This window comes from Corticium candelabrum, chromosome 4 (assembly GCF_963422355.1).
Source record: "Corticium candelabrum chromosome 4, ooCorCand1.1, whole genome shotgun sequence".
In the NCBI taxonomy this organism is placed as follows: domain Eukaryota; kingdom Metazoa; phylum Porifera; class Homoscleromorpha; order Homosclerophorida; family Plakinidae; genus Corticium; species Corticium candelabrum.
The window spans coordinates 8,663,214-8,689,212 of NC_085088.1; the positions used below are offsets into that span (position 1 = coordinate 8,663,214).

The 25,999-nt window shown below is 39.8% G+C and overlaps 1 protein-coding gene across 1 annotated transcript; it reads right to left on the bottom strand.

The window, feature by feature from the left end:
• Positions 1 to 25: 25 nt before the first annotated feature.
• LOC134178092 (pre-mRNA-splicing factor ATP-dependent RNA helicase PRP16-like) lies at positions 26 to 24,139 on the bottom strand. Its single transcript, XM_062644880.1, has 23 exons — positions 23,465 to 24,139; positions 23,296 to 23,413; positions 19,056 to 19,192; positions 10,645 to 10,700; positions 10,082 to 10,582; positions 4,409 to 4,567; positions 4,279 to 4,359; positions 4,058 to 4,219; positions 3,852 to 3,998; positions 3,704 to 3,802; positions 3,532 to 3,643; positions 2,629 to 2,691; positions 2,409 to 2,564; positions 2,257 to 2,357; positions 1,646 to 1,855; positions 1,418 to 1,582; positions 1,217 to 1,365; positions 1,104 to 1,158; positions 913 to 1,047; positions 726 to 851; positions 569 to 664; positions 385 to 506; positions 26 to 324 (listed from the first exon to the last, which is right to left on the bottom strand). Exons 1-23 carry the CDS (start codon positions 24,078 to 24,080, stop codon positions 252 to 254), a joined length of 3,639 nt encoding a protein of 1,212 aa, XP_062500864.1. The 5' UTR covers positions 24,081 to 24,139; the 3' UTR covers positions 26 to 251.
• Between the last annotated feature and the right edge of the window lie 1,860 nt (positions 24,140 to 25,999).

A 25,999-nucleotide genomic window follows, 5' to 3' on the forward strand; every position in this document is an offset into this window, starting at 1 on the left:
GAGAGGGTCTGGTACCAGGCTACATTGGTAGATATGAACTTCCAATTCTCTCAACCACTACATGATAAAGAAATCAACATACCCGACACAGACCATGCAAACAGTGCATTAATACTTATGTATTCATTTTCCCGATAACATTAGTTAATTTTGAACTAATTAAGACAGCAGTGTAAGTAACAGTAAATTAATACTACTCCTAGCTATTGCTACTACATTTCTTGTAAGATTGAACATGAAGTCTCCAGTCCTCATATACCAAACCTAGCTGGAGTCCTCTTGGGTGTTCCAGGATCCCTTCTTCCTGGTGTGTAAATCTTCCCTCTATTCACAAATACACAATACTTGAACATCTCAAAATCTCTCATGCTTATCCAAACAAACCTTGGTGTCATAGAGACTTTTTTATTCTCCTCTTCTATTTCTCTTTGGCGCATGGCTTCAGCAGCAGCTTCCATTTCCTCTTCCATAGCATTTAGCTGAGATTTAGCATCAGCATCACGTAACTATGACATCAACATTAGACTAGACTTCAGTAATCAACGTGTGGATCTAAATGGTCCAATACCAAACGAGATCTAGCTGTCTCTTTGATACTGTAAAACATAGGGCCAAGCTCAGCCAACCACTCACCCTCTGCTGCAGTGACACACTGCATGTATTCCTATTATAAGCGTACAATCACACTACATCACCGTTTATTCTGATAAAAATTTAATACAAACTTTGCTTGTCATGACAAGCTCATGGTAAATGACGTAATCCGGGGTAAAACCCATTCCAAATAAAGCGCTGGTTGGATGAAGATGGCAAGGCATTCCATTTCTACAATTCACATACTCACCAATACCCTGAAACCAAAAACAAAATTATTTAAATCACTAGAACCTTGCTTAAGTAAGAGCTAATAACCTTCAGTCTTGCAGCTTGGAAAAAGTATGCTGAGCAAATGCATTTTCTGGGTACATCCCAGTCTGTCCCGCATGAAATAAGGATCATCTTTTGTTGATCCATGATATCCTTCAGTTGCGCTCGTACTTCCCTAACCTTAAACATTAAAAAGAAGTTAACAGTAAAGCATCACTACCTGGTTAAACGGACACCTTTTTAAGTGCCTTGATGTGAATAAAATGTTCTGTTGCCCATTGGGCAGAGTAGCTTGAAATATAACATGATCAGTGATTTACTATTAACAAACCATGACGAAAATGTTTACTGGTTAGCTTTCCATTGCTGATAAACATGCAGCAATGTCAAGTGGTCACTTTCAGGTACTTGAAACTTTTCTCGAGCAAGATCACTTTCTTCTTCACGACCTTTAGGGCGATAAAAGATTGCAGGAACAGACAGCATTGACACAATTACCTAGAAGGCATTCATAAACAAGACGTACACAAATAGAATTAAACTGTCATACTAAAATCTCTGTGCTACAACCCATATCTACAGACACTATCAACATCTTCGACAGTGCAGGATCAAGAGGAAACTCAACCATCTGTCTTCCAAGAGGTGTCAATGCTCCAGTGTTGTCTAAAGCACCTAGAACCCACAGCTGGTACATGGAGTTTAATATGTTATCCTGCACATCCAATTTCAGTAAGTTGGCTAACAGATGCAACACAAAATGGTACATTAATTAAACCTGTGGTGGAGGATCCATGAAGTGAAACTTGAGTAAGTCCTGGACACCAAGGGACTTGAGTAAGAGAACGACATTAGCAAGATTGGTTCTCTGAATCTCAGGAACTGCTGTTTCTAACAAGTCGTTCTTGTAGCAGCCTTCCGTGTACAGACGAAAACACTGGCCAGGACCAGTCCTTCCAGCACGACCGGATCTTTGATTGGCATTCGCCTGAATGACGATAAAGCAAAGTCAGAATAAGAGCTACAACAGGAGCAGCAGAAACAGTCCAGCAAGTTATGGCCCAACGGCTTTCCACAAAAAATAAACGTTCACCAGCCGCTCACTGTCATTTAACTTTTTAATAAGGAAAAAATTAAATAGCTAATACCTTTTAACACTTTTGGTCTACACGGTTCTGTAAAAGGCTGACAATGCATTCCTATCTAGTAACTAGGAATGCCTTAGATGTAGGACAAGTGTTAGAATTAAATGCTATTGTTAACAACCTTAACGTGTGCTACTTATAAAAATGAGCTACGCCTACTTAACGCGCAATAAGTTAGACCAACAAAAACTTGCTTCTGCCACTCTTTACAGTTATAGGACTTTAAACCAGAAAGTTACTGTACCTGACTGATTGGGTAGATTTGCAGAGCATCCATGCCGATACGTGGATTAAAAACTTTCATCTTACAGAAGCCTGGATCAATGACATACATAATCCCATCGACTAGACAACATCATGTTATGGATGCACAGCAATACAATCATATGATTCTACCAGTCAGAGACGTTTCTGCAATATTTGTTGCTACAACACACTTCCTTACACCATCTGGCGCTTTCTGAAAGATTCTTGCTTGCAAGTCAGATGGCAACTGCGAATAGATAGGAAGTATAGTCAAAGGAGGAGTCTCTTCTACCTCTTCTAACCTGTCTATTCAACAACACGACAGTGTTCTATTGCCTACAGCATACTGACACAAAGCTGCATGTTCTACCTGTTATGACATCACAAGTAGTTTCAATATCTTCCTGACCAGGCATAAAGACTAGAATGTCACCTTCAACAAATAACCATAACAATAAGTGACCATCTTGAAAGTTCACATTTCCTTTTAAAACATAACTCCTTTCAAATGGAACCAATGGCGTTTAGCCGATAGATATGAAAATCAGAAACCACACGTTTTCATTATGTCTGATTCGTGTGGTTGAAGGTATGTGATGAGTCAAAATATGAATGTGTACTTCACACAGCTGCTGTACATTTTTAATACATGATTGAGCACAAGAGCATGCATGGCCGGCTAGTTGGCATCTGAAGCTGACCTCTCGTGCCCAGCTGACCCTATGTGTTGCTCTTGCAACTTAGCAATAGACAAAAAAAATTGAAAACAAAATACAAAGAATTTGGCAAAGCCATTTAAACACGAGTGCTGCAGTTTACCTTTGCTCGCACAATTCATAATGTTCTACCTCATTAATTATAGCTGGATGGATATCATTGGTCCACCATGCAGTGCATAGTCATCATTACATACTGTGTAGATTATGATGGCTGTCTTTAAATATTCATGTCATGTTGCTACAATGGTGTGTTCAATCACTGACTACAATATTATGCTATGTTGCATCAAATGTGACAAACAGTAGACTTGACACTAGCTTGTGCTGCATATTATTAATTGTACATTTTGTGCCTCTACAAAAAGTGCAACAAAGATCTCAAAGTAAGTGGGAGTTGGTCTATGTACTGTATGAGTTAATGTTCGGAAAAACTGCACTTTTGAGATGGTCCTGAAACTACGTTACTGATACTGGAAACAAAGTAGCCACACACAAGAAACAAGAAACTGCAAAGCAGTATATATGATTATGTAATCAAAGTGAAATGCAATAACCTGGTGGTGCCTGAAGATGAATCTGTATTGTTTGACGCACAGCATTTTCCACGTGATCTTCACAAGGATTTCTACTATAAAACACATCTACAGGAAATGTTCTTCCAGGAATCTATAAAGCAACTATCTGCCACCATGGTCTCATTAACATGACATACTATAAATATCTCACTTGATAAACGGGAACATTACCAAAAAAAGTAGCAAACTTATCAGCATCCATGGTGGCTGATGTAACCAGAAGCTTAAGATCTCTCCGCCGAGCAACGACCTGCACAAGAAATGATGCAAAAATTGAAAGCATATGGTACTCTACATACCTCTCTCAAAAGACCAAACAATACGTCTGTATTGAGTGAGCGTTCATGAGCCTCATCCATAATTATGGCGCTATAGCTGTCAAGATCAGACTCCCTCAATGATTCTCGAAGAAGTATGCCATCAGTCATGTACTTTATTAATGTTCTCTGCAACAAATTGCAATAACCACGCAAATTTAGCATCATACCTTATTGAGCAATGCCACCTTGCAAGTAACATCTTCAAATCGAATCGCATAGCCGACTTGTTCACCAAGTTCAACATCCATCTCATCACTTACTCTCTTGGCTACTGACATAGCAGCAACTCGTCGAGGCTGAGTGCAGCCAATAACACCAAACTGTGAATAACCATCTTCATGTAAATACTAGAAGAAAAAATGTCAATTGCTCATTAAATGTCCAAATAATAATAAACTTGCATTGCCTGTGTAAGTTGAGTTGTTTTACCAGATCCAGTTTCACCAACAATAACAACGACATTGTTTTCTCTTATGATGTTTAGCAACTAAAACAAAAACAATAAGCTACAGAGCACAAGGAAAATACCTACATACCTCTTGTCTGCATGCATAAATAGGAAGATATTGTTTCTGTTCCTTTAGTGACTTCTGTCTTGCAAAGTCACTAGATGCTTCAGTCCGCTTTTTCATGTGATCAGCAAACCTTTGTTCAGACTTATAGTTGACACTTCCTTCTTCATCAACAGCATCATCCTAACATAAAACATTATATACAGGGACATGAGCGCTAAACAACCAGCTGAATGCACGATGAAGCACTATCTTTGAAAGATGCACACTGCAAGCTTGCACTAACTAAGCACTGAACTAAACTAACTGCTAAATGCAATTAAAACCACTACAAAATTACACAAATCTTTTGCTTTCCATACTATGGAAAACAGATGAATAACCGCTGAAAGTGGTCAAACTCCATTCTAGAAGGAGTGCTTTAGAAGTGTAATTAGAAGAGATTAATCTATATCACATACTAATCCTGTTTCAAGTACTACCGTATTTGCCCGTAATAACGCCCCGGGTGTATAGAAAGAAAAATTTTTCTGGGCGTATACTAGGGCATGGGCATTATTTTGGTCCCAGGCGTATGTATACACATGCAAACCAGAGTGGTCAGCCCAAAGCAGGTCAAAATTGCAACGAAGACATGAATCTAGAGGTTAGCACTTTCACTCAACATTGACACCACCTCATCAAACGCACACAGATGGAGACGAATGTTCTGCGAACTCCATTTTGTTTTGTCTGCGCATGCGTATCCTGGGCTTATACTTGGGCTTGGGTGTACAGTTGGGCATGGGCGTTCTTTTCAGGCTGACAGTTCTGACCTGTCGCACATGGGCATATATATGGACATGGGCGTTATTACGGGCGAATACGGTAGCTATCACCAGGTTGCATTTTCATCAAATCAAACAAGGAGAGTGTGGTATGTCTATGTCAAAACATAATAGCAAATGTTTGTTTATTTAGTACTTTTACAGGAAAGGATGCCTAGGGGATATATTGAAGCATAGCAGAAAGCCTGGGTAGTGCTTTACTGATGGCTCCATATTTGGAAAAGTTTAAAATGAGTTAAAATGAGCTAGTGCCATACAGTCACACAAACTGCTGGTGTGTTGAAATTATCCGTTACTCTAAAACTCTGCTCCTACAACATAATGACCTATTTGTGGTCAGAAGTAACATCTAATAGACCTTAAATTCTTAAAAGTTAAGCAATGTAGCTTGACAACCACTAAACACGTTCAAATTACAATGCAAAATGAGCAAAAACATGACCAGATGCTGCTTGCTGGAAATTAGTCTCTCTTTGTCGCTACTTCCAAATTGTTCAACAATTAGCTAATCTATAGATCATATATGTATACAACAACACAGCCAGGCAACAGAGCATATTCTGATAGGCAAAACATTCAGTCATGTATTTTATCACTGCAGACAGTAATCTAACCATTTGGATTGCATTACATTTCTCAAACATTGTTGCCAGTTGAACCACACCAATGTTGGTTACAATCATCAAACGTTATTCACCAAGAAATGTAGAAAATTGAATTGAAAGAGCACTAATGCGAATGGCTCAGGAGATCAATAGCATGAAGTGAAAGTAGTATAGCTACATAAAACTTACATCTGCCTGAGTTTAGGCAAAAAACAAATGTTCTAATAATTCTAACTTCTTCTGCCAAGTGTCAGAAACTCCAAGGTGCACTCTTAAAGCTGGTTCACATACACTAGACCAATGTAATGTAACGTAAGGTAACATAATGTAACGTAACCTAATGTTGCAAGCATCATCTGTGAACAAGGTGACGTTACGTTAGGATTTGCTACGTGTGCAACCTTGGAATAGGATGGTGTTCTATTTCTATGTAACAGAGCGGAACGTTTGACCACTAGGGTCTGAGCAATTCAGCACTTTTCTTTAACCAATTGTACGCTAACCAAGGAAGTGACGCAACCAAAGGTCAGAGTATGCAAAACTAGATAACTATGTTTAAGAAACGTATTCTGTGAATAGCATCTACACTATGTTACCTAACGGTGTTCAAAGGAGAACTCTCACCAAAATCAACCATCTCTCAGATGAAAGCTGTCAAGCTGCAGGTGGCTTGAGCGTAACTCTGATTGTTGGTTAGCAAGGAAGACCAATACCTGTTCTTCAAGGTAAGGATTGTGAGACATATGGTGTCAAGTTGTGATTTATTGACTAAAGCAAACTGGGACCCCAAAGTTATCATGCAAGTATCGACTGTGTCAATACAACCGTGGAGCCTCGGAAGGAGACCCTTCTTAGATTAGTTCATAGATCATGTCTCGCTGCATTTTGGGTGCGTTAGGAGCACTTGGTATGGTTAACCTAAAGTAGTTACTTCCAGAGAGTAAGACTTTGTGCCACATACGGGGAATCGTCTGAATAACTCGTTGCCCATTCTCTGCTTCTGTGGCTGTCTGGACCGTAGGTTTCCTGCAGGAAGACACCAGACCTTGTGTCTTTCTTTCAACAAGTTATAGTATTTGGTGAGAGTTCTCCTTTAACATTTCGGTACTCAACATTATGTTATGTTTGGTCAACGAGATCTGTGAACCGGCCTTTAGTCCTTACAATTAACTTGAACAATAACAGTAAGCTGCTTTAGCCTAGTGGTTAGAGTTTTGGTCTTCTGACAATGATTTCACTGGTTAGACAGTACATCTTGTTACACATGCAACATCTAGACACTCTCAAGCAAAGGTATGTGCAAAAACAAAACTCCTCTGATCGAAGCCTTCTTCCTCTCAATTATTATAAACTTCAATATTTCCACTGTCTTTTAACTGCACAATGATGGTTTGTAAATTAACTGCAATCCAGCATGGTTTTAGATTTGTTTATTGAAGCAGAAACTGGAGTTATGAGTATTCAATACCACAAATCAAAGTAACCCTGAACGAAGACTGGAAAATGTTCGACAAAGTTTGAAACTGCTGTTGATTGCCACAAAACACGTCTATACTACAGCATAAAAGTAACTGACTCATCAAAAAGCTCCTCACTTGAGCTTTACCATGAAGAATAGAAATTGACTAGTTAATTAAGTAATATTTCACAGTGGTTTTGTGAATACAACTGGAGAGCCATAGCAAAACCTAGATGGTTCCTTAGACCAAGATCCCAAGGTGAGTTGGTGTGACCTGTTTCTAAATTCGATCAAGGCTTCCTGAAAACAGGTCGAAAGCTAACACAGATAGAACAGCAAGTTGTTAACAACAGGAAGGTGGCATGCATTGTGCATGTGCATAAAACAATGCAAGCACCTGTTGATTTCTGTTGCAATTGTGCTACAGTTCAATGACATTGACAAGTACATTTACATACGCCATAAAAGTGAATGAGCAAAACTGTTGCAAAATCACCCCAAAAATATAGCCCTTCTGATGCCCTTTTTGGACTCATTCATCCGTACATCACCACCTGTTAAATGTCCTATTGGCTCCTGTGGCCTGCAGTTTGCACACTGACTTTGCTTTTCCACTTACAATTTCGTGGGGACTCTAAATCATGTGATCCTGTTTTTCAACTTTTCTCTTGTCCTTTTGAGGCTGAAGGATGGAAACACTTTCCCAGCTTTCTGGAAAGAGAAAGTATGGCAATCAAAAACTCAATCCATCTATCTAATCTTTCCTTTTTTAGAAAAGCCTCAATTAAATATGCCCAAATTTTATCAGAAGTTTAAAAAACAGTATTAACCTTGCATCCAAAATAAAGCAGTTGGTGGTTTGTACTTCTTGGTGAAAATTTGTGCAACAATGAACATCACAAAATCCATGTAATAGTTCTATATGAGATTTTAAATGCTGTCCAAATGAAATCAACATTGCAAAAACTTTCTACCAGATAGCCAAGTGTCGACAAAACAACATCAGACCAGTAAATAAGCATGACAAAATGCTCAATGCTGTAGGATTTGCACGGTCCATTAGAAATTTAAAAATAATTGATTGCAACTGGGCCAAAACATTTCACATGCAGATAAACAACTACCAAGTCTTGAAGAGAGTATCTTATCTTGCATCTGTTAATAAATGAACCAACAGCTAAATGCAAAACAATGAAGTGCTATCTTCCTGATACTAGAAATGTACATTCAAAAAATCTGTTGTGTCCAATAGATCAGTCACCACCAAAGGAAACAAAGTGAGCCCAGAGTTACACTTCTCAACCAGAATAAATAGAATCACCAAAACAAGGATCTCCTTCACAATGATAGAATACACTAGATACACAAACAAGCAAAGAAAACCTTCCTGACAAATTTTGGTTTAGAAGTGAGTAGTGAATATGTGTATATGGCATTACTTTTTTGTGTCAATGTGTCAATTCCCAGTGTTTTTCCTACAATACAATTTATGTATACGTGTACGCAAGTTTTGCCTCCCTGTATGCAAGCCCGTTGTCTCAACCAGCTCTGCTTGAGTCACAGGTACAGATGACTGATTCAAACTGATTTTACTATACTTCAAATAAGCCATTTTTATTTGATACTGCATTTACTTGAAGTAACACCTTTGCATTTCATGTAATAATGGCATTGGATAAATGAGATAATTATTACGTCTTAGGAATTATATTGTATTTCATCCTACAGTTCATTTCAGACAGGTCCCTGTTGCTGTTATATTCCAGTCACAGCTTACAATTCCTGAACACAAATTGAACAGCTCGTTCGCAAGTTAGGAGTTGCCCAGAAAAAAACCCTGATTTCCATAGCTAAAGTGCATGAAAAGTGCATGGTTCATGTATGGTCCAGGTTATCAAGTACTTCTACATTCCAAAATTGCTTCAGCGTACTCGATGCTGTCTAATTCAGAAAATTATTGCTAAATCCTAGAGTTACCATATTAAAACTTGTATTACCATTAATGCAATGACTCCCTAAAGTGCCCAATAGGCCATCCAATGTCCTTTCAACAACGTCATTACAAAAATTGGTTCTCAACTGATCTATGCTCACAATGCAAGTGTAAAACTCACATGCCTTACTAAACAAATTGGAGTCGTTTAAACTTTCACGAGCGTACAAAGCCCAAGCTCTTCTGAAGAATCCCCTCCTCCTCAAAGCATACACAATATTGTCAATGCACAATTCAATAGCTTGACCATGGTTCCATCTATTAGAGGGTTGACAGGTGGGTGGTCTTCAGCGCTTCTGCATTGATACAGTTCTTCCTCCATTCCAGTTAACCCACTCAAATGATGCCAGCTCAAGATTTCCGGTCATTCAAGTGGACAACGACGAAAACATTGAGAAGTCATGGTAGAGACAGCTGGTCTCTTTACGACTGCTGTAGTTCTAGAACACAACCGGAGTAGGCTGCCGCGATAGTACATGTTTGCAAATGCCGTACATATGGGTGAATAACACGGGAACAATGCATGTTGTAATTCCAGCCCGGCCATGGAAACAGAGAAATTAGCACAACCCATTTGCTAGCAATCAACTTTTCTAAAGCGTACAAAGGCCATAACCCTTTCCCATAACGTGGACTTTGTACACTTGTAAAATTGCTGCTAATTTTGAACAACCCCTAGCAGATATTATTAACATTATTAAAACAACCCTAATTATAAATAAAAGATCATTAGCAGCTGTCAGTAATGCAAATTAGTCAATCCACAAAAAGAGCAACAGTAATAAATAAAAACAAAACAATTCGTAAGAGTACCTTGTCATCTTCTCGTTTAATCCCCAGAATGTTACCCAACTTTGTTCCAGCTATTTCCCATTCCTTCTTCTGAGCTTTCTTTCTCTCGATTTGTTCTCTTCTGGTTCGTACCAGTTGGCTACCCTTCCGAGCTAAAATTGCAATGTCAGCAGTTGGATCCTTGATGGGAATGACGGGCTCTGGCTGTTTGGTAAACACAATACGACCATCCAAAAACGGTGGTACAAGATTCTGGACCAGCAGATGAACTTTAGCACCACTTTCATCTTCAAAATCCTCATCAAAATCAAGCCGGTGAACAACACCACTAGTAAGCATTCTGTTTGTCTCCCATCGCTCATTGTCTTTGTGAATCTGCCGCTGTTGAGCAGACATCTTCTTTTCTGCCATTTTTGCCAGTTGTTCTTCTCGTTCACGCGTATAAGATTCTGGCATGTCAGCAAATGGATTGTTAGTGTTATCATAGCCAGAGTCTAGATCATACCATGCCCTGTCCAGTCTCTGTAATGTCAGCAACTGACAGTCACTAAAACACAAGACCTAAAAATACCGAAAACTGTCACCCTTTGTTCTTCTTCCCAATCCTCCTTATTGAGGCTACTAGTTCCATTGCTTTCAGCTGCAACATGTAAACACTGAGTTGAAATATTGATATAACGATTGTCTAATGTATGATAGGTAATAGACAATAATAACTGACCAAGAATGTTACAATCAATTGTGCAAAGTATTCATGTTTTCATTTATTAAGCAGGTTTTAAATTGGTAAGCTATAAACCGTGCTTGTATATCAAGTAGACATTGCAAATATATATCTTGAATACTTCTTGGTAATTCTAGTGCACAACCATAAAGATACACAGCAGATTACTAATGAGGATAGACAATGACCATCAACAACTGTAGTATACAGGAAAACCTATGCCAACTACCTCTGATGTTAACAACCACATTTGATAAACACAGAACATTCCGCAATATGTTTGCTACGTAAAACTATCTGTCCAATGCAACTAGTGAACACAAAGATGCAGTCGTGACAGCAAAACACCTTTCAAGTGATCACAGAGCATGTTTCACGTACTTCACAACGATGTGCAGGTACTGGCTCTCTAGTTCCCAAAAGTACTTGCAGACATGCCACGTGTTGTCATATCAGCAGGTAGGGAAGCGTTTGCTGCATGTCTCATAATGTGCAAAGCTTACATAACTGTGCAATGGTTATTCAGCTCTCCGAAATAACTCAGCACGACAAATTGTACAAGATACAATGTATGTACATGGGACAATTAAAAAACTAAAAGCTTGAAGGTTACAAAAAAGAGCAAGAAATGGGCACCCAGCAACTAAAACAAGACTAAAAGAAAACAAAGGATACAACAACATCAACAAAAGACTTGACAGGTGTTCGCTGTTATAATGTTCAGTGCACTCTGCCATGTAGAACCCTCTACCAAATAAGAGGCAGAGATGTGTGTACTATGAGCATAAAAGAATAGAATTGTATAAGTCTGTGTATTGCAAACGCTCGGTTACATTTTCATTTGTCTTCGACGAAAACGTCAAAAACAGAGTGCAAACAGTGAGCTAAATCGAGCCTGCAAGTCAAGCTATATATGGGTGAGTACTTCACGTTAATTCCAAATTTCTGCTGCCCGGGTATATCTCTATACGGAAAACTTGCTGCTAATAAATTCAGAATAAGACGCTCAGTTACATTTTCATTAGTCTTCAAAGGGATATTAACTAACAGTCAATAATCTAATCAGCCCGGCCGAAGAACTGGCTACTCAGCTAGCAGAAAATAGAACTGGAAGATGCTCGCAAAAATCAAAGTTTCAACTCAGCAATCACCAGCAGCTCTCGAGGTCAACAGCCTTTACAAAATCCATTCTTAACAAACTCTCAAGTCTCAACAGAGAAACAAAATCATAACTGCAGTCAAGAAAAATTGTCCTGGTTTGCTGGTTAGACACAGAGCAAGAATTAAATGCAACAAATGCAAAGATCTTTTTCAAGAGAAGATGACAAAAAAAGACACACATGCTATCAAAATTAAACTTGATGCATTAGTTAGCAGAAAATGACATTTTGTGTTTTCTTGTTTGTTTTTGCCATCATTCAATAGAGGTGGACAGTTAAAGATTGAAGGTTAATTAAAGGTGTGTGTGTGTGTGTGTGTGTGTGTGTGTGTGTGTGTGTGTGTGTGTGTGTGTGTGTGCACGTGTGTGCACATGTGTGTGTGTGTGTGTGTGTGTGTGTGTGTGTGTGTGTGTGTGTGTGTGTGTGTGTGTGTGTGTGTGTGTGTGTGTGTGTGTGTGTGTGTGTGTGTGTAATTTGGGTAGTTACAAGTTCAACTACAAAATAAGCACATGCAAGCATATATCCCTTAGGTAAAGAAGTTACACACAACTGACTCTCTCATCTGAATATAAATCAGTACCTGATCTTCATCACATACCAATCCTGTTTCAAGTACAATCTACTAGCTATCACCAGGTTGCATTTTCATCAAATAAAAAAAGGAATGTGTGGTATGTCTATGTCAGAACATAATATATCTATATATCTATGTTTGAGCTGTTCTGCAAACAAGGTTATGCAAACATAAAGCTGTTTGAGCCTTTGCAAGCTGAATCACATCATTAGAACGGTTCCTGGCTTCAAGATCAATGATGTATTGATGCAGTTTGACAGTGGTCTTCATCACAGTTTAGAGGCTTTATCCTATTCTTCGGTCTCTGACCTGGCATGAAAACAGGCAACTCTTCCAGTTCGTTTGGGTGGTCTAGGTCTTCGTGAGGCCTCTAGATCTTCATCTGCAGCTTTCGTTGGCAGCTGCAACTCTTCTCGGCAGTTGTCTCTCCGTCTTCTTAATGACTCAGCGTTCATGCCGGTACATGAAGAAAATGATTGGACTCAGCATTCTTCCTCTTTCCCTGGTGAAGTGCAATGCCGGCAATATCTTGCAAGTCTTTTACCACCTACTAGTTCTGTCTCGTCCTCTGTTTCTTCTACACAACATTCCTTCCAGAAGGCTCTGGATGATGCTTTGAGATCCAGCATTAAAGTCAGCCTTGTTAGTATGCGAGAACAGGCACGTTTCAGTGCTGTCGCATATCCTCATGCGGGGGCTTGGTTGAGGGCAATCCCCAACTCAAGTCTAGGCCTGGCCATGTCTCCGCGTGAATTTGTGACTTCTTTGTGTTTGCGTTTGGGAATTCCGGTTTTTCCAGCACCCCCACACTCAGTCTGTTGTGTGTGCGGTCATGAATTGGACATTTTTGGTGACCATGCTCTTGGCTGTGGTCCTCTTCGGATTAAGCGACATGATGCCTTATGTGACGTCATCTTCCACTGGTTGCTCTTAGACAACTCCAATGTACGTCGAGAACAACGCTGTTCCTCTCATTCTATGACAAGACCAGGTGACGTTTTCCATCTCGACTTTTCCCTAGGCAAGGCTGCTTATTTCGACATTTCCGTGAGGAATTCGTTCACTCCCTCTCACCTTATTAATGCTGCCATAAAAGCTGCTGCTGCTGCTGAGACTGGGGAAGTGGACAAAGATGAACGCCATCTTGCTAACGTTTCCAGTTATGACTGTTTGTTTTACCCTCTTGTGGTGGAATCATACGAAGTGTGGGCTGCACATAGTCTGGAGGTGTTGAGATCAATTGTCAAGTCTCTTCTATCATCTGGCTTGTCTCTGGGCCAAGCTTCCAGGCAATTTCACGAACAGTTATCTGTTCGTTTATGGCAGTACAATTCAAGACTGATTAGTGACTATCTGCCTAATTATTATGACTTTTTGTGCTTCCGTCCTTAGGGCGGATATGTGTTATCTGTATTATATACAAATATATGGTTTAAATATAAAAAAAATTAATATCTATATATATAGACATATCCCGGATATAAAGAGAAGAGACAACTTATCTTCACTCTGTTGATAATTTTGGTTTACCTGGTACTCCTGACAATTTTACAGACTATTTACAGCACACGTTTTTTATTTTGCTGGTTAGAACAGAATTGTTTTTCCAGAACAGAACGCATGCCAACTTTTGAGACTGTGACAGGACTGAATTCCAATTTGATAGAACTAGAGAAGTCAAATTCAGATGGTATGGTTTTCTGTCAATGTCCACTTTGTGCTTCCGTGTTTCGAGACGACTCAGCCCACTGGCATAATGTCAACGTAAGTCATATCACTAGAGGACATTTCCTCCTATCACCTGTCTTCAGGAATGTTGCCGTAATGTGTGTCATAAAAGTGGCTTCACTTATTCTGAATGATGGAATTCTTGCCGTCGTTCCGATGGCCCTGGCCATTCGAGATGCAGAGAAAAAATGGTTAGTCCTAGTAATTCCAAGTGGCTAACAAGGAGCCTACAACCAGTCCATTGTAGAAGACCCGGATGTGCACGGGACATCTGATACAGATGAATGCAATGTGGATTTCAAAAATCTAGAACTGACATTCAAGAAGACGACTGCGCATTTGAAGACACATTTTCTATGAGTGTTTTGATGATCCTGCTCTGGAAGGTGTTCGTGTTGCATCCATGCTCACAAGCCCACCAGAGACTGAATCAGTCCTCTTTGACGCATTGATGACAGAAGCAGCTTTTTTATCTGTCAACACTATTTGTCATATTCTTGCAGTGCTCAACCTCTCGTGGCTTAAGTCATAGCTGAAGAAATTCATAATGCTGTCAGTAATATGTTGTGGGGTTATGCTCGTATTTTCATCTTTGCTAAAGCGGTATTGAGGAATCCTGTTCGTAGCAGCAAGAAGAAGAGGCACGTAGTGAGTTCAATATTACTCGTCTACGCCAGTGGCAGGCTGGAGATCTCGTCCCTTTATGGATGGATGCAAGAGCTGATGCTAAGAAGCAAAGCCAAAACAAAGGAAAGCCAGGGAGGGACATTACCGTGAAGCAATGCATTCATTGGGGTCTTACGGATGCACAAGTGAAGATGATTTGGAAGCATTTGAGGAGCTAAAACTGCATCATCCACTGCAGGACTTACCTGAATTGTCCAGTGACATCCCTCCATCATTATGTGCCTCTGTCATTTCTGTTCTGGAATCTCTAAAAAGTTTTCCTAAAGCATCCAGCCCAGGATTAAATTCAGGTCTCAACATTTGCTTGATGTAGTGTTAGAAACAACAGCTCCAGCCGCTCAAGAGTGCCTTGATAACTTGAAAAAATTGGTCTGCCTTGCACTATCTGGTAAGATTGACAAACGTGTAGCTCCTTGGCAATATGGAGCACCACTAACGGCACTATACAAGAAAAAGAACAGCAGTGGAGTGAGACCTATTGACGTTGGGAAAGTCCTTCGACGCCTCCTCAGACGTGTATGTTGTGTATCTTCAAAATCAAATTTTTCTACCTTACGGTCAAGTAGGCATTGACACCTCCGGTGGATTAGTAGCAGCCATACATTTAGTGTCTGCTTTTATCAAAATCCATGGCGATGACCCAGACCTCTGCTGCCTCAAGTTAGACATGAGCAATGCATTCAATGGTGTTACCATTTTCCGGGGAATTGCGATTTGGAAAACACCAGTTGCTGTCAACCGCTGGAGTTCAGCAAGGCGATCCGCTCAGACCATTGCTTTTCCCATTGATTGTCCTCCAGTTTCTGGATGCTGTTGGCCACTTTTCTGATCTTCACTTACAATTGTGGTATCTGGACAACGGAACATTCATAAGTCCATGTCATATTGTTGCATCTATATTTGACATATTGCAAATCGTTTGGTCTTCATCTCAATGTATCCAAATGTGAGCTTTTTTGGCCGAGCGGAGACCAAACCTTCTCTGAATTTCATCCAGACATTCAACGCATCGGATTATTGGAAGGTGGCATGAAGCTTTTGGGATCACCTGTTTATGAGACACAAAGGTCTTTGGACAACTGTTTTTCCAAAAGAATAGAAAAATACAGGAATGTCAAGAACACCTCTGCGATATGGAGAACCCGCAAGTTGAGCTTCATCTACTTAGATCATGCTTGTCTCTTTGTAAGATCGACCATCTACTTAGAACGGTGCCGAAAGACAAATGTAGCAACTCTCAAAATTTGATATTAACTTACACAACTGTCTAGAAGTCATCATCAATTCGTCCATTCCTGAAAATTCCTGGAATCAAGCTACTCTCCCTATACGTTTAAGAGGATTAGGGTTGACAGAGGCATGCAGAACGTGTTCAGCGGTTTTTCTAGGAAGTTGCAATGCTACCCGTCAATTGTCCAATCAACTCATGGTCTCCCCTTCGCAATATGATTCTTTGCAGAGTTCAGCGTCACCGATTCTTGTTGTTCCAGGAGAATGCTCTGCAAAAGATCATTTTCAGAAAATTGCTACCTCAATACTCAGTGAACTCAAGCAAAGACAGTCAACATCACTTGCAAACTTTTGTTGGACAATAATCTGTGGTCCAGACTAAAAGAAGAAGCCAATTTATGTGATCGAGCACGCATGAATACAATTTCGGCTCAGTATGCTGGTGCGTGGTTTGAGATATTGCCATGCCCAGCAGAGTTTGTTGTTGCAGTGCGGATCCGTCTCTGCCTTCCCATCTTTTCTCCTAGTCTTTGTACTTGTGGTACGGTGCTGGATGAGTACGGAGACCACCTACTTGGCTGTAGTCAGAAGACCAACCTGATCATAAAACACCATGATGCCCTCTGTGACGTGATCTTTAACACATTATTGGTGGACGATTCCCGCTGTCAACGTGAGCAGCGTTGTTCAAGTGATTCGGGGAAAAAACCAGGCAACATACTTCATCCTAACTTTCAACATGGTTTACCAGCGTATTTCAATGTAACTGCGAGGAACTCGCTGCAGCCGTCATATTTAGTGCAAGCAGCATGTTATGCAGGAGCAGCAGCAGAAGCTGGGGAAGATGAGAAAGTCTTACAGCATCAAACAATGGTATCTGCAACAGGAAGCATACATATTTGAACCACTTGTTGTTGAGTCTCTTGGTCTGTGGACGCCGAACAGTTTACGCACATTGAAAAGTATAGCATGCAAGGCATCATTTCACAATGGACAAATTTTTAGTAGAACAATTACTAGTTTGCATGAACAATTTGCAGTAGCTTTGTGGTTATTAATTCTAGAATGATTCTAGAGAGGCTGGCGTTCTCCTGTAAGGACGCGCTTTAAAAAATTAAATATTGAATTAAAAAGTTATATATATATATATAATTCTTTATATTATATTTTACAATACCCCAATACCCCCAACATCCCTCCCAACATTTCTCCCAAGTCAAGTAGGCAAATCCCAACTACGAACATCTAAAACTTCTAATTGCATATGTGCATGTAACATCTTGCCGTTGTAGCACCATAGTTTTACAGACGACTGTTCTAATATGTACTTGAAAGCTCGAGGAAATGGTATCCCACTGATTGATGATGTCATATTCCTTTTAAAGTCTTTAGATATTTTATTTTTATTTTTTTAATTTTTTTTTATTTTACCCACTAGTGGGCAAACAAATCACACATACTCCCACATAACATTGTCAACATTACAGATGGCTAGTCTGTCCAAGATCAGTTTAGCATTATACCGCCAAAGACTAAAAGAAAGTTGTTGCAGTAAATGCATATATATATATATATATATATATATATATATATATATATATATATATTCAAAAAAGAAAAAGAAGGAAAGAGAAAAACAGTACAATTCTAACTTTTTCAGGAGAGTCTTTGGCTCATTGTAAGACATAATAAATATCTTTCTATAATCTAATTGTCTTAATTCTTCAACTGTCTTCCAAATGTTTGTATACTTAGTGCTGTTACAGGAAACTAAGAACCTCAGCAAAACAAAATTCACTGTCTGAATGCGGCATGTCCACTTGAGCTTGTAGCTAATTAATCCCTATGTTGAAACTTAGTGTCATGTATAAAGAGCAGGATACCTGCTAATCAAAGGCGTGTTCTTTCTACTATTACAATAGAACATTGGATATGGATACATTGTCATTCACTGTTGATTTTATGTACAGAATAAGAGCCAATCTTCTAGGAACTGTAAATCCGGGTTCACAATATGCGACGGAGAGCAGTCCGTTACCGTGTCACATCTGCCCACACAAAGGACAACGGCATATTACGTGAATGTCTTCATGCTACATGACGTGGTGCGGACCGTGACAGACAGGTGACGCAAGGATAGAATTCAGTTCTATCCCAGCATCAAAACCCTCACATCGTCTCCGGTTAAGCAGAAATGAATCGAGTAGCTAGCCAACCAGAGCAAAGGGCTAATATTCCAATTAGATTATGTGAGTATCCAGTATCTCTGAAGACGATGACAAACATTTCTACATTTCCTTTTCCTTTGCTTCTTCGGAGCGCCACAGCACACACAAATGACAACAGACTTTCCTTTCCCATGAAGAAAATAGAAGTCAACGCAAAAGACTGTGCTTCTACAACATGGCACATTACTACTACTACTAGTAGAAAATTACTGTAGCATATCTATTCTTGAGTCATTCTTACTCGTTGCTTAGAAATTCTTCACAATAACCCAAAAGAACCCGAATAGATTGTCAAGTACGCCAAAAGCAGCGTTGCATTTCTGATGTGAAGCTGCAACGACCAACTATGCGATTGTGAGACCAAGGTTTTAACAATCGAAACTGATTGACCGGTAACATACCTGCTATTAAATACACTTCCCACCTCATGCTCTGGGTAAGTGACTTGAAAGCCAAAATGTATACCACGATTACACGTATGCTGAGACTGCCAATAAGGAAACATCATACATCACTTCTTTAATCATAAAGCACACACATGCAGATGCAGCAAGAGCTTCAAGTGGTTCCAATCATAATCAAGTTTTGCTCAGTAAATTGGTCAGACAACCAAAAAAATCGATAAGACAACCAAACACTAAAGTACTACACCTGTGCTGCTTACATGTTTGTGCAGAAGTAGTTGCTCCTGTTGAAAATCGTGGTGTGCCTCCAGTGTTTGTCTTTTTTCGTGCCCATGAATTATACTTGTAAGTGGGAGTTGGCAACGGCGTTTCATTAGATCGATACTTCTTGCCAGGTCTACACAAAAACACTTAGGGTATATACAATTCTAGCTTTCTAGAAAATAAAAAAGAAATACAAAAATACAAAGCCAACAAACGTAGAAAAGCAATCAGTTGTTTGAAACAGGAAAAGTGATATGTTTGCACACGTGCATAACAATAAGAGGCTAGCTGTTGCAATAGTGCTACTGCTCAAGTGACATCGATGCAGACACTTAGATACACCATGAAGACAAATGTGTGAAAGCATTGCAAAATTACCCCAAATATAGCTCTCCTTCCGCATGTTTTAGGACTTAGCCACCTGTGTTTCACTACCTGTTAGAAGCTCTGGCTCATCTCGACCTGGACTGCAGTTTGGACACTGACTTTGCATTTGATTACAATTTCGGTTATCGTTTGGCACTTTAAATCATGGGATGCTGTTTTCCAAATGCCTTTCTGTCCTTTTCAGACTAGAGGGTGGAAAGGACAGTACGCATTTCCAAGCATTCTGGAGAGAAAAGTACCCAATCGAACAACCTAATTTGTCTCTCTAATGTTTCCTTTCTGAAAAAGTCCCAATCAAACACCCTTATATCACTATTATCATAGAAATTTACAATTTATAGTCAAATAATTTGATGAATAATTACAATATATTGAATATAGTGTCACCATTTCATCTATATTGCAACAAAGTTATGTATTCCGTACAGCAGATCTCAGGTTACAGTAACACATCTCTACATCTTCAGTCTCAGCTCTGTGAGAAACATAACCTTAGTTTCAGTACATTGGTAACCTAATGGTTGCGGTTAGTATCAAATTGTCACATTAATAGATCATAGAAACCAGCCATTGGTTTTAAGAGTAACAACTCTAACTCCAACTAAAGTCTGCACTTTGTGTATCCTGTGTTGTTTGTAACCTGCATCATGTCATCTAAGCCAGCAATAATAACAAAACAGCTGTGATTTCTGTTTCTTCATTGAATAAACTTAATGGCAAAAATACTATTTCAAATGCAATAAGCAGTGTAACTAGAAAGCTGTTATTTCTATTTCTCAAGAAGACATCCATTGTTGCTAATTGAAAACAGAAAATTTAATAATAATTTTGCTGACAACTTGGGCACCCTCACTACTTCCAACTTGCAAGCTGTGTCATTTGCATCATAGCATCAAAGTCTCCCTTCTTAAACTTGTGGGAGTTTACTCCCTCACACAGCATAGTTTGTTTCACAATTTATGCAAACCTCTAATCTCATTCGTCACTTGTATACAGAAATCAGTAGGTTTCTCGAAAGCAACAGAGAAACTACCGTATAAGATGAAACATAGGCGAGAATATATTTTGGCAGTTTACTAAGAATTGATGGTAAAAGCATATTGACGGATTATAAATTGGCAATTGGACATCGTTGTTAGATAATTGATATATGTACAATATTGCCCACCCACTACGTAGTTAAATTAAGTGGCTGCTTCATGGAGGAGTTTGCGATTATGGAATTTAACCTGCATGACTTCACTTATACTTCATTGATAGCTACACGGCCTCAATCTCATGGTTAACCTCCCTGTTTAACAGCCTGTCAGGGTAGGCACAACAAATGGCAAGCAGTGGTTACCATCTTGTAACCTCATCCGCGCCACATCGCATGATGCTTGATTCACATAGGTGATGATGTCAACATATCTGGGTGGCTAAATTGTTGGCGGATTTTATATTGGCGCTTGCTAAGAAATCCGCCAATCCACCAAATAAATTCCCCGCCAATAATTCATCGTCTTAGTCACAGATTTGATAATAAACTGCATGTATCCATATCCTACAACATTGTAACAACACACGATTCCCATGCAATGCAAGTTGAAAATTGTGTGCTGCCATTATCTCAAAGAACCTACAGAACTCTCTGCTAAGCTTAGAGCATAAAACCAGATGCAAACAACAGTTCATGTATGTGTGACACATCTTTGAACTAACCTAAAAATTCTACAACAGTAAACTCAAATTTACGTGTAAATTGTTGCTTTAAATGCACCACAGCTAGTGATAATCTCAATGGTAATACAACCAGTGTCTGCCACTTAGTAAAAGTTACGTATACCTCTCACACTTCTGTATTTCTATTCGATGGAAGACACAATGCTACTATAAAGGTAAAACAGACTGTCAGTACACAGAAAGTAAGAAATAACAACCAGCCATTGATGTATCGCCTAACAAACCACAACCTTTTGGCAAAAACAAATATTTTAGAACTAGTTAAGCAATACACTGCAAACAGTTCTCCTCAAGCATCCCAAACTTAACTGCTTGGCCTACCAGAACTGCATACCACATAGCAATAATTCCGTAGAACATCAATATTAATAATGCAGCATAAAATAAGCTACTCAGCCTCACATGTCTTAAAAGCACGATGTAAAATCTTCACTGATGATTAAAATATCATCTAATCAGCACTTACATACTGAATATTGTTTCTACAATGTTGCATTGTAGTCTGCTTTCATCACTGGATACTTCACTACCAAACCCAATTGAGAAAGTGGTGTAGACACAAGTCAATTAGTTTATCAGACCTTACTGCAATTACTTGATCGTTTGCACTGAGCAAAAGTAGATATGCAGCAAGAGATAACTAACACAGACTTTACACAAGTTAAAGCTTCTTATTTAGTTCATTCATTGCATTTTTCTAAGCAATGTGGTTTGATCAATTAAGAGGCATAAATGAGTGGGCAGGGTCATGAGCCCAGGAATGCCACATGAGTTGAACGTCTACTATATATCCTGAGCATCCTTCAGACCATGCCCAGCTTTCACAAACACACAACTGGAGTTAACTCAATAAAACTGCTGCACACGATGACAATGTAACATCATATTTAAATAAATTGAATAATGTCAGTTTATCAAATCCTGCCCAGTAACAATAAAGCTGCTAAACTGTAAACAGCTGTTACTAGAAGGTAAAAAACACAGGAAACAATAAGGCTTAACTTTCAAAGAAGGCAGAACTGTAATCTTTCTGTAGCGATCAACTGAATGGTCGTAGCAAAAGAAAGGCACTCAGTCAAAAACACTTACTAGATAGCAGTGATCATCAACTAGTCTGACTCACCTAACACATTGCTAATCTACACATACAACATACTGCATAATAATTTATATATAATTGTGCTAGTGTTGCTTCTGTCCGCCCCGTCCATACGCACGCAATGCGGCAGGACAAATAAACAGATTGGCTCAGCGATGCTGCCGAATGGGTGTGATTTCAACTGGCTCGCACAAGTGCTCGCACTCAACTCGCCGGGACTTGACTCGGGTGGGCTTTGTTGTGTCGTGGAAGTTGCATCATGCTATAAATGGGAAGTTGAGTCAGGGCGGGTTTGATTTCCACTGCCTACCGCGTGCGCTTGGACTTGCCAAGTGCAGGCTAGTGTGCTATAATCGTAGCACCCACCTATAAATCAACAAACAAATTTCCATACAGTTTAGTAGATTGGATATTCTAGCGCCATAAAAATATTGTAAAGCAATTTGCATTGGAATACCCTGGGAATTTTAAGGGCGCAGGAGTAGCCTATTTACATAGGATATGTGTAAAAATATATAAAAGTGGCAGCCCTGTAAGTAGGTTTAGGTTGACCATGTGTAAAGCCTGGTTAGTAGTACAATGTTAGATTACCATAATGTCAACGTAACGTCAACATAACATCAGCGTCATTGACAATTCAGATTGTCAAAGACATTCTTCTAGGTCAAAAATAACACCACGACGAAATGGGCATGTCATTTACAATCACATGCTCCAACCTTCTGTGGTGCATAGGATGTCAAAAGAAAAGCAAATGTTTGTTTGATCTTTATTCATGTTAATACTTGGGTTAACAATGCACCTACTAGGTTCCTCCTAGTAAAGTCATTGGCAAAGCTTACAAAGAGCTCTCAGACACCACTTGATGCAATATTACAAGAAGTAATTTACTGACATCAATGCAAATAATAAAAAGCACCATTTATATGTATAGTAGTAATATCAAAGATTATCAATAAATCTCACAATTATTCTATATGGCTATTGTGCCTAACGTACGGTAATGTGAACAAGAGCATTAGATATACCTTCTATCAGATGAAGAGTCCCCAGACCCAATTCTTGCAGGAGATGGCTGTTCCCACTTTGATCGGCTAGGAGTTGAGTCTCCATCCTCCCATCCAGTTCTTGAAGGGGTTCTCAACCCTAAAAATTCAAAGTAAGATGATATACTCATTCAATGTGAAACTGCTTCGCCTTTTAGTCTTGATCCAGGGGTTCTCTCTTCCCAATCTGTTTCTCTCTTGATCAAAGGTGAAGCTTCCCAAGCTGATTCTCCAGATCGTTCATTTCTTGTTCTTCCATCTCTCTCTGTCTGTTGGTCTTGATTTCTTGCCTCAAGTGACGTAGCATACACACCAACGCGCCTATCTCTTTCCCTCTCTTGACGACTCCAGTGTCTCAATCTAGCTTCCTCACTAACACCACCTGTATGCGTTGGTGTTTCAATTGTAGTTGATCTGTACTTCCTAAAGCTGTAATCTTTTCCCTGAACCGTCCCATCTTCTCTACCTTTACTAAACCGCGCTGATCCACTTAATTCTAGTGCCACATCCCCCCGTACTCGCTTTCCAGTTCTCTCTATTTTCGCTCGTCTTGCCAACGTCTTTTCTGCTTCTTCCTCTTCACGAAGTTTTCTCTTTTGAGCAGCTAGTGCTTGCAATCCAAGTACAATTTGTGGCTTTTTGAACACATGTTGATCAACATCTGAGTTGGACTTGGCTTTCTTCTTCACTACCAGGCCACCAACTGAGGTAGATGGGGCCTCAAGACGATGCACAGTTTCTTCAAATCCTTCCGGTCCTCCTGACATAATTTCAAGAGCTCCAAGTCTCTGGCACACTCTACGCTCTAGCAGAAGGCCAAAGAAAGACACGTTTATAGCGCACGCTAACAAACCGGTTTGCACGTGACTACTGCAAAGTAAAACAAACACATCAACTAACCTAATTAATTAAACGATACCACTCATTGATCACTTTGATGAAAAAATGCTTATCCACTTTCAGGTGATCTGTATAGTCTATTGAGACAATCTACTAGTACAAGCATAGAGTTTACCAAGGATTCCTTCCTGCAACTCACGGCAGATTCGCGGCGACATTTTGTAATGGGAAGACGTGGGCTAGATCTACAGTGCGGGCTCTTCAAGCTAGTTGTTATAGAATTAAAAATTTGTCTTATTTTCAAGTTTGCTATAGCTCTCTAGTTGTACTTTTACTGGTACGCATCTTGTAACATCTCAAATTTCTCAGGATCCCATTATATTTGCCAGTAATTTAATGTCTAGTTTAGTGTCTAGATGATGTTTGTATCGCTCCTCAATCCAGGTGCAGTTTCCTTACAGGGCAGCTAGCATACACACGTACAGAAACTACAGAACATATACACAAGTCTCTACAGGTCGGTACACGTTATCAAGTTCGATCCATGAGTCTCAGACTTAGCTAGGTTTACTTCTGTAGTGAAGCTGGCCAACATATTTAACCATGCAGTTTATTTCACTGAATCAATATTCCGCCTAGGAAACAACAATTGCTCTTTTCCAGCAATTCTGCTGCTTCCACAAACCATGCAGTCTTCCAACCTGCCTGTACTGGCTCTCTGTACCTCGTAGAAACCCAATCCTCTAAAATTCCTTGCTATACGCCTTAGTTAGACTGCACTAATCACTGAGACATGTTCAAAATTCCAGAGATGGCTGCATAACGACAGGACCGGACACAGCTGAACGTCCACAATACGCTTCCGAGCCAAATCGGACAAGCAACATCCAACCTCCTAGTTTTACTACTGCGGCACTAGATAGCAGCGCTAGCAATAGAGACCTTTTTTACATTTGTCTTCCACAGCTCCAATTTCAGCAACAATTGAATTTGCTGCAAGATGAGGCATGCCTACGGAGAGCCAGAGCACGTGGTAGCTGACACGCAAGAGACTGAGATTCTATCTGAACCGAGTTCACTACACTGGCGTAGTCGGCAGGATCGTGATCATTTCGAGACATGGCGGTGGCCAAGGCAGGAAAGGCCCCTAAGGAATTTGCGCCCGACTATGGATGCGACGTAGCGTCCGAGTTCGAGTTTTGGAAAGAGGACGTGTATGACTATATGTCCATTTGCAAGGTCACAACAGCGGAGGAGAAGAAACGTTTGTTCTTGAATCTGGCCGGGCTGAGCGTACGTCGTGAAAGGTTTGGTTGTCCCCACACCACCAGATTTAGAGGACAGATCACCAGGTAGCACGTATAAAGCACTGACCAATGCTGTTCGAGCGTATTTTGCCCCTCAATTAGCACGACGTCGGAAAGGCATAATTTAGACAGATCAAACAAGGGGAGCAAGAATTTATCGCTGGCAACATTAATTTTGTTGATCGTCTGTGCACAAAGTAGACCTCTGCGATTTTGAATCCACCACTGTAGATTCTGTGTCCAACAGACAACTGAGAGATCAGCTGATTGTGGGTCTAAGAAATAACGAATTAGGAAAGAGTTGTTAAAAGAAGCAAAGCTCATGCATGCACCTTGGCTCAAGCAATATCGAAAGCAGTGGCAATGGAAATTTCCGTCGCTGATAGTTCTCTCTTTGAAGGATGTCCTCCCGGTCATTCGGCAGCGCCTCTACCCAGTCACGTAAATCGAGTCTTGCAGCCAAGTCCAACAGCCGAACGAAAGAACTTCAAATGCAAGTATTGCGACTGGCAACATGCACGAGGAATACAACATTGCCC

Excerpts from the sequence above, each read along its gene's own strand:
- LOC134178092 (XM_062644880.1), bottom strand. The coding sequence starts at position 24,080 with ATGTCAGGAGGACCGGAAGGATTTGAAGAAACTGTGCATCGTCTTGAG. Across the intron at positions 3,803-3,851 it reads TGTTTGGTCTTTTGAGAGAG|GTCGTTGCTCGGCGGAGAGA; the intron begins GTATGTAGAGTA and ends TTTCTTGTGCAG. Across the intron at positions 507-568 it reads AGACAGCTAGATCTCGTTTG|TTACGTGATGCTGATGCTAA; the intron begins GTATTGGACCAT and ends TTGATGTCATAG.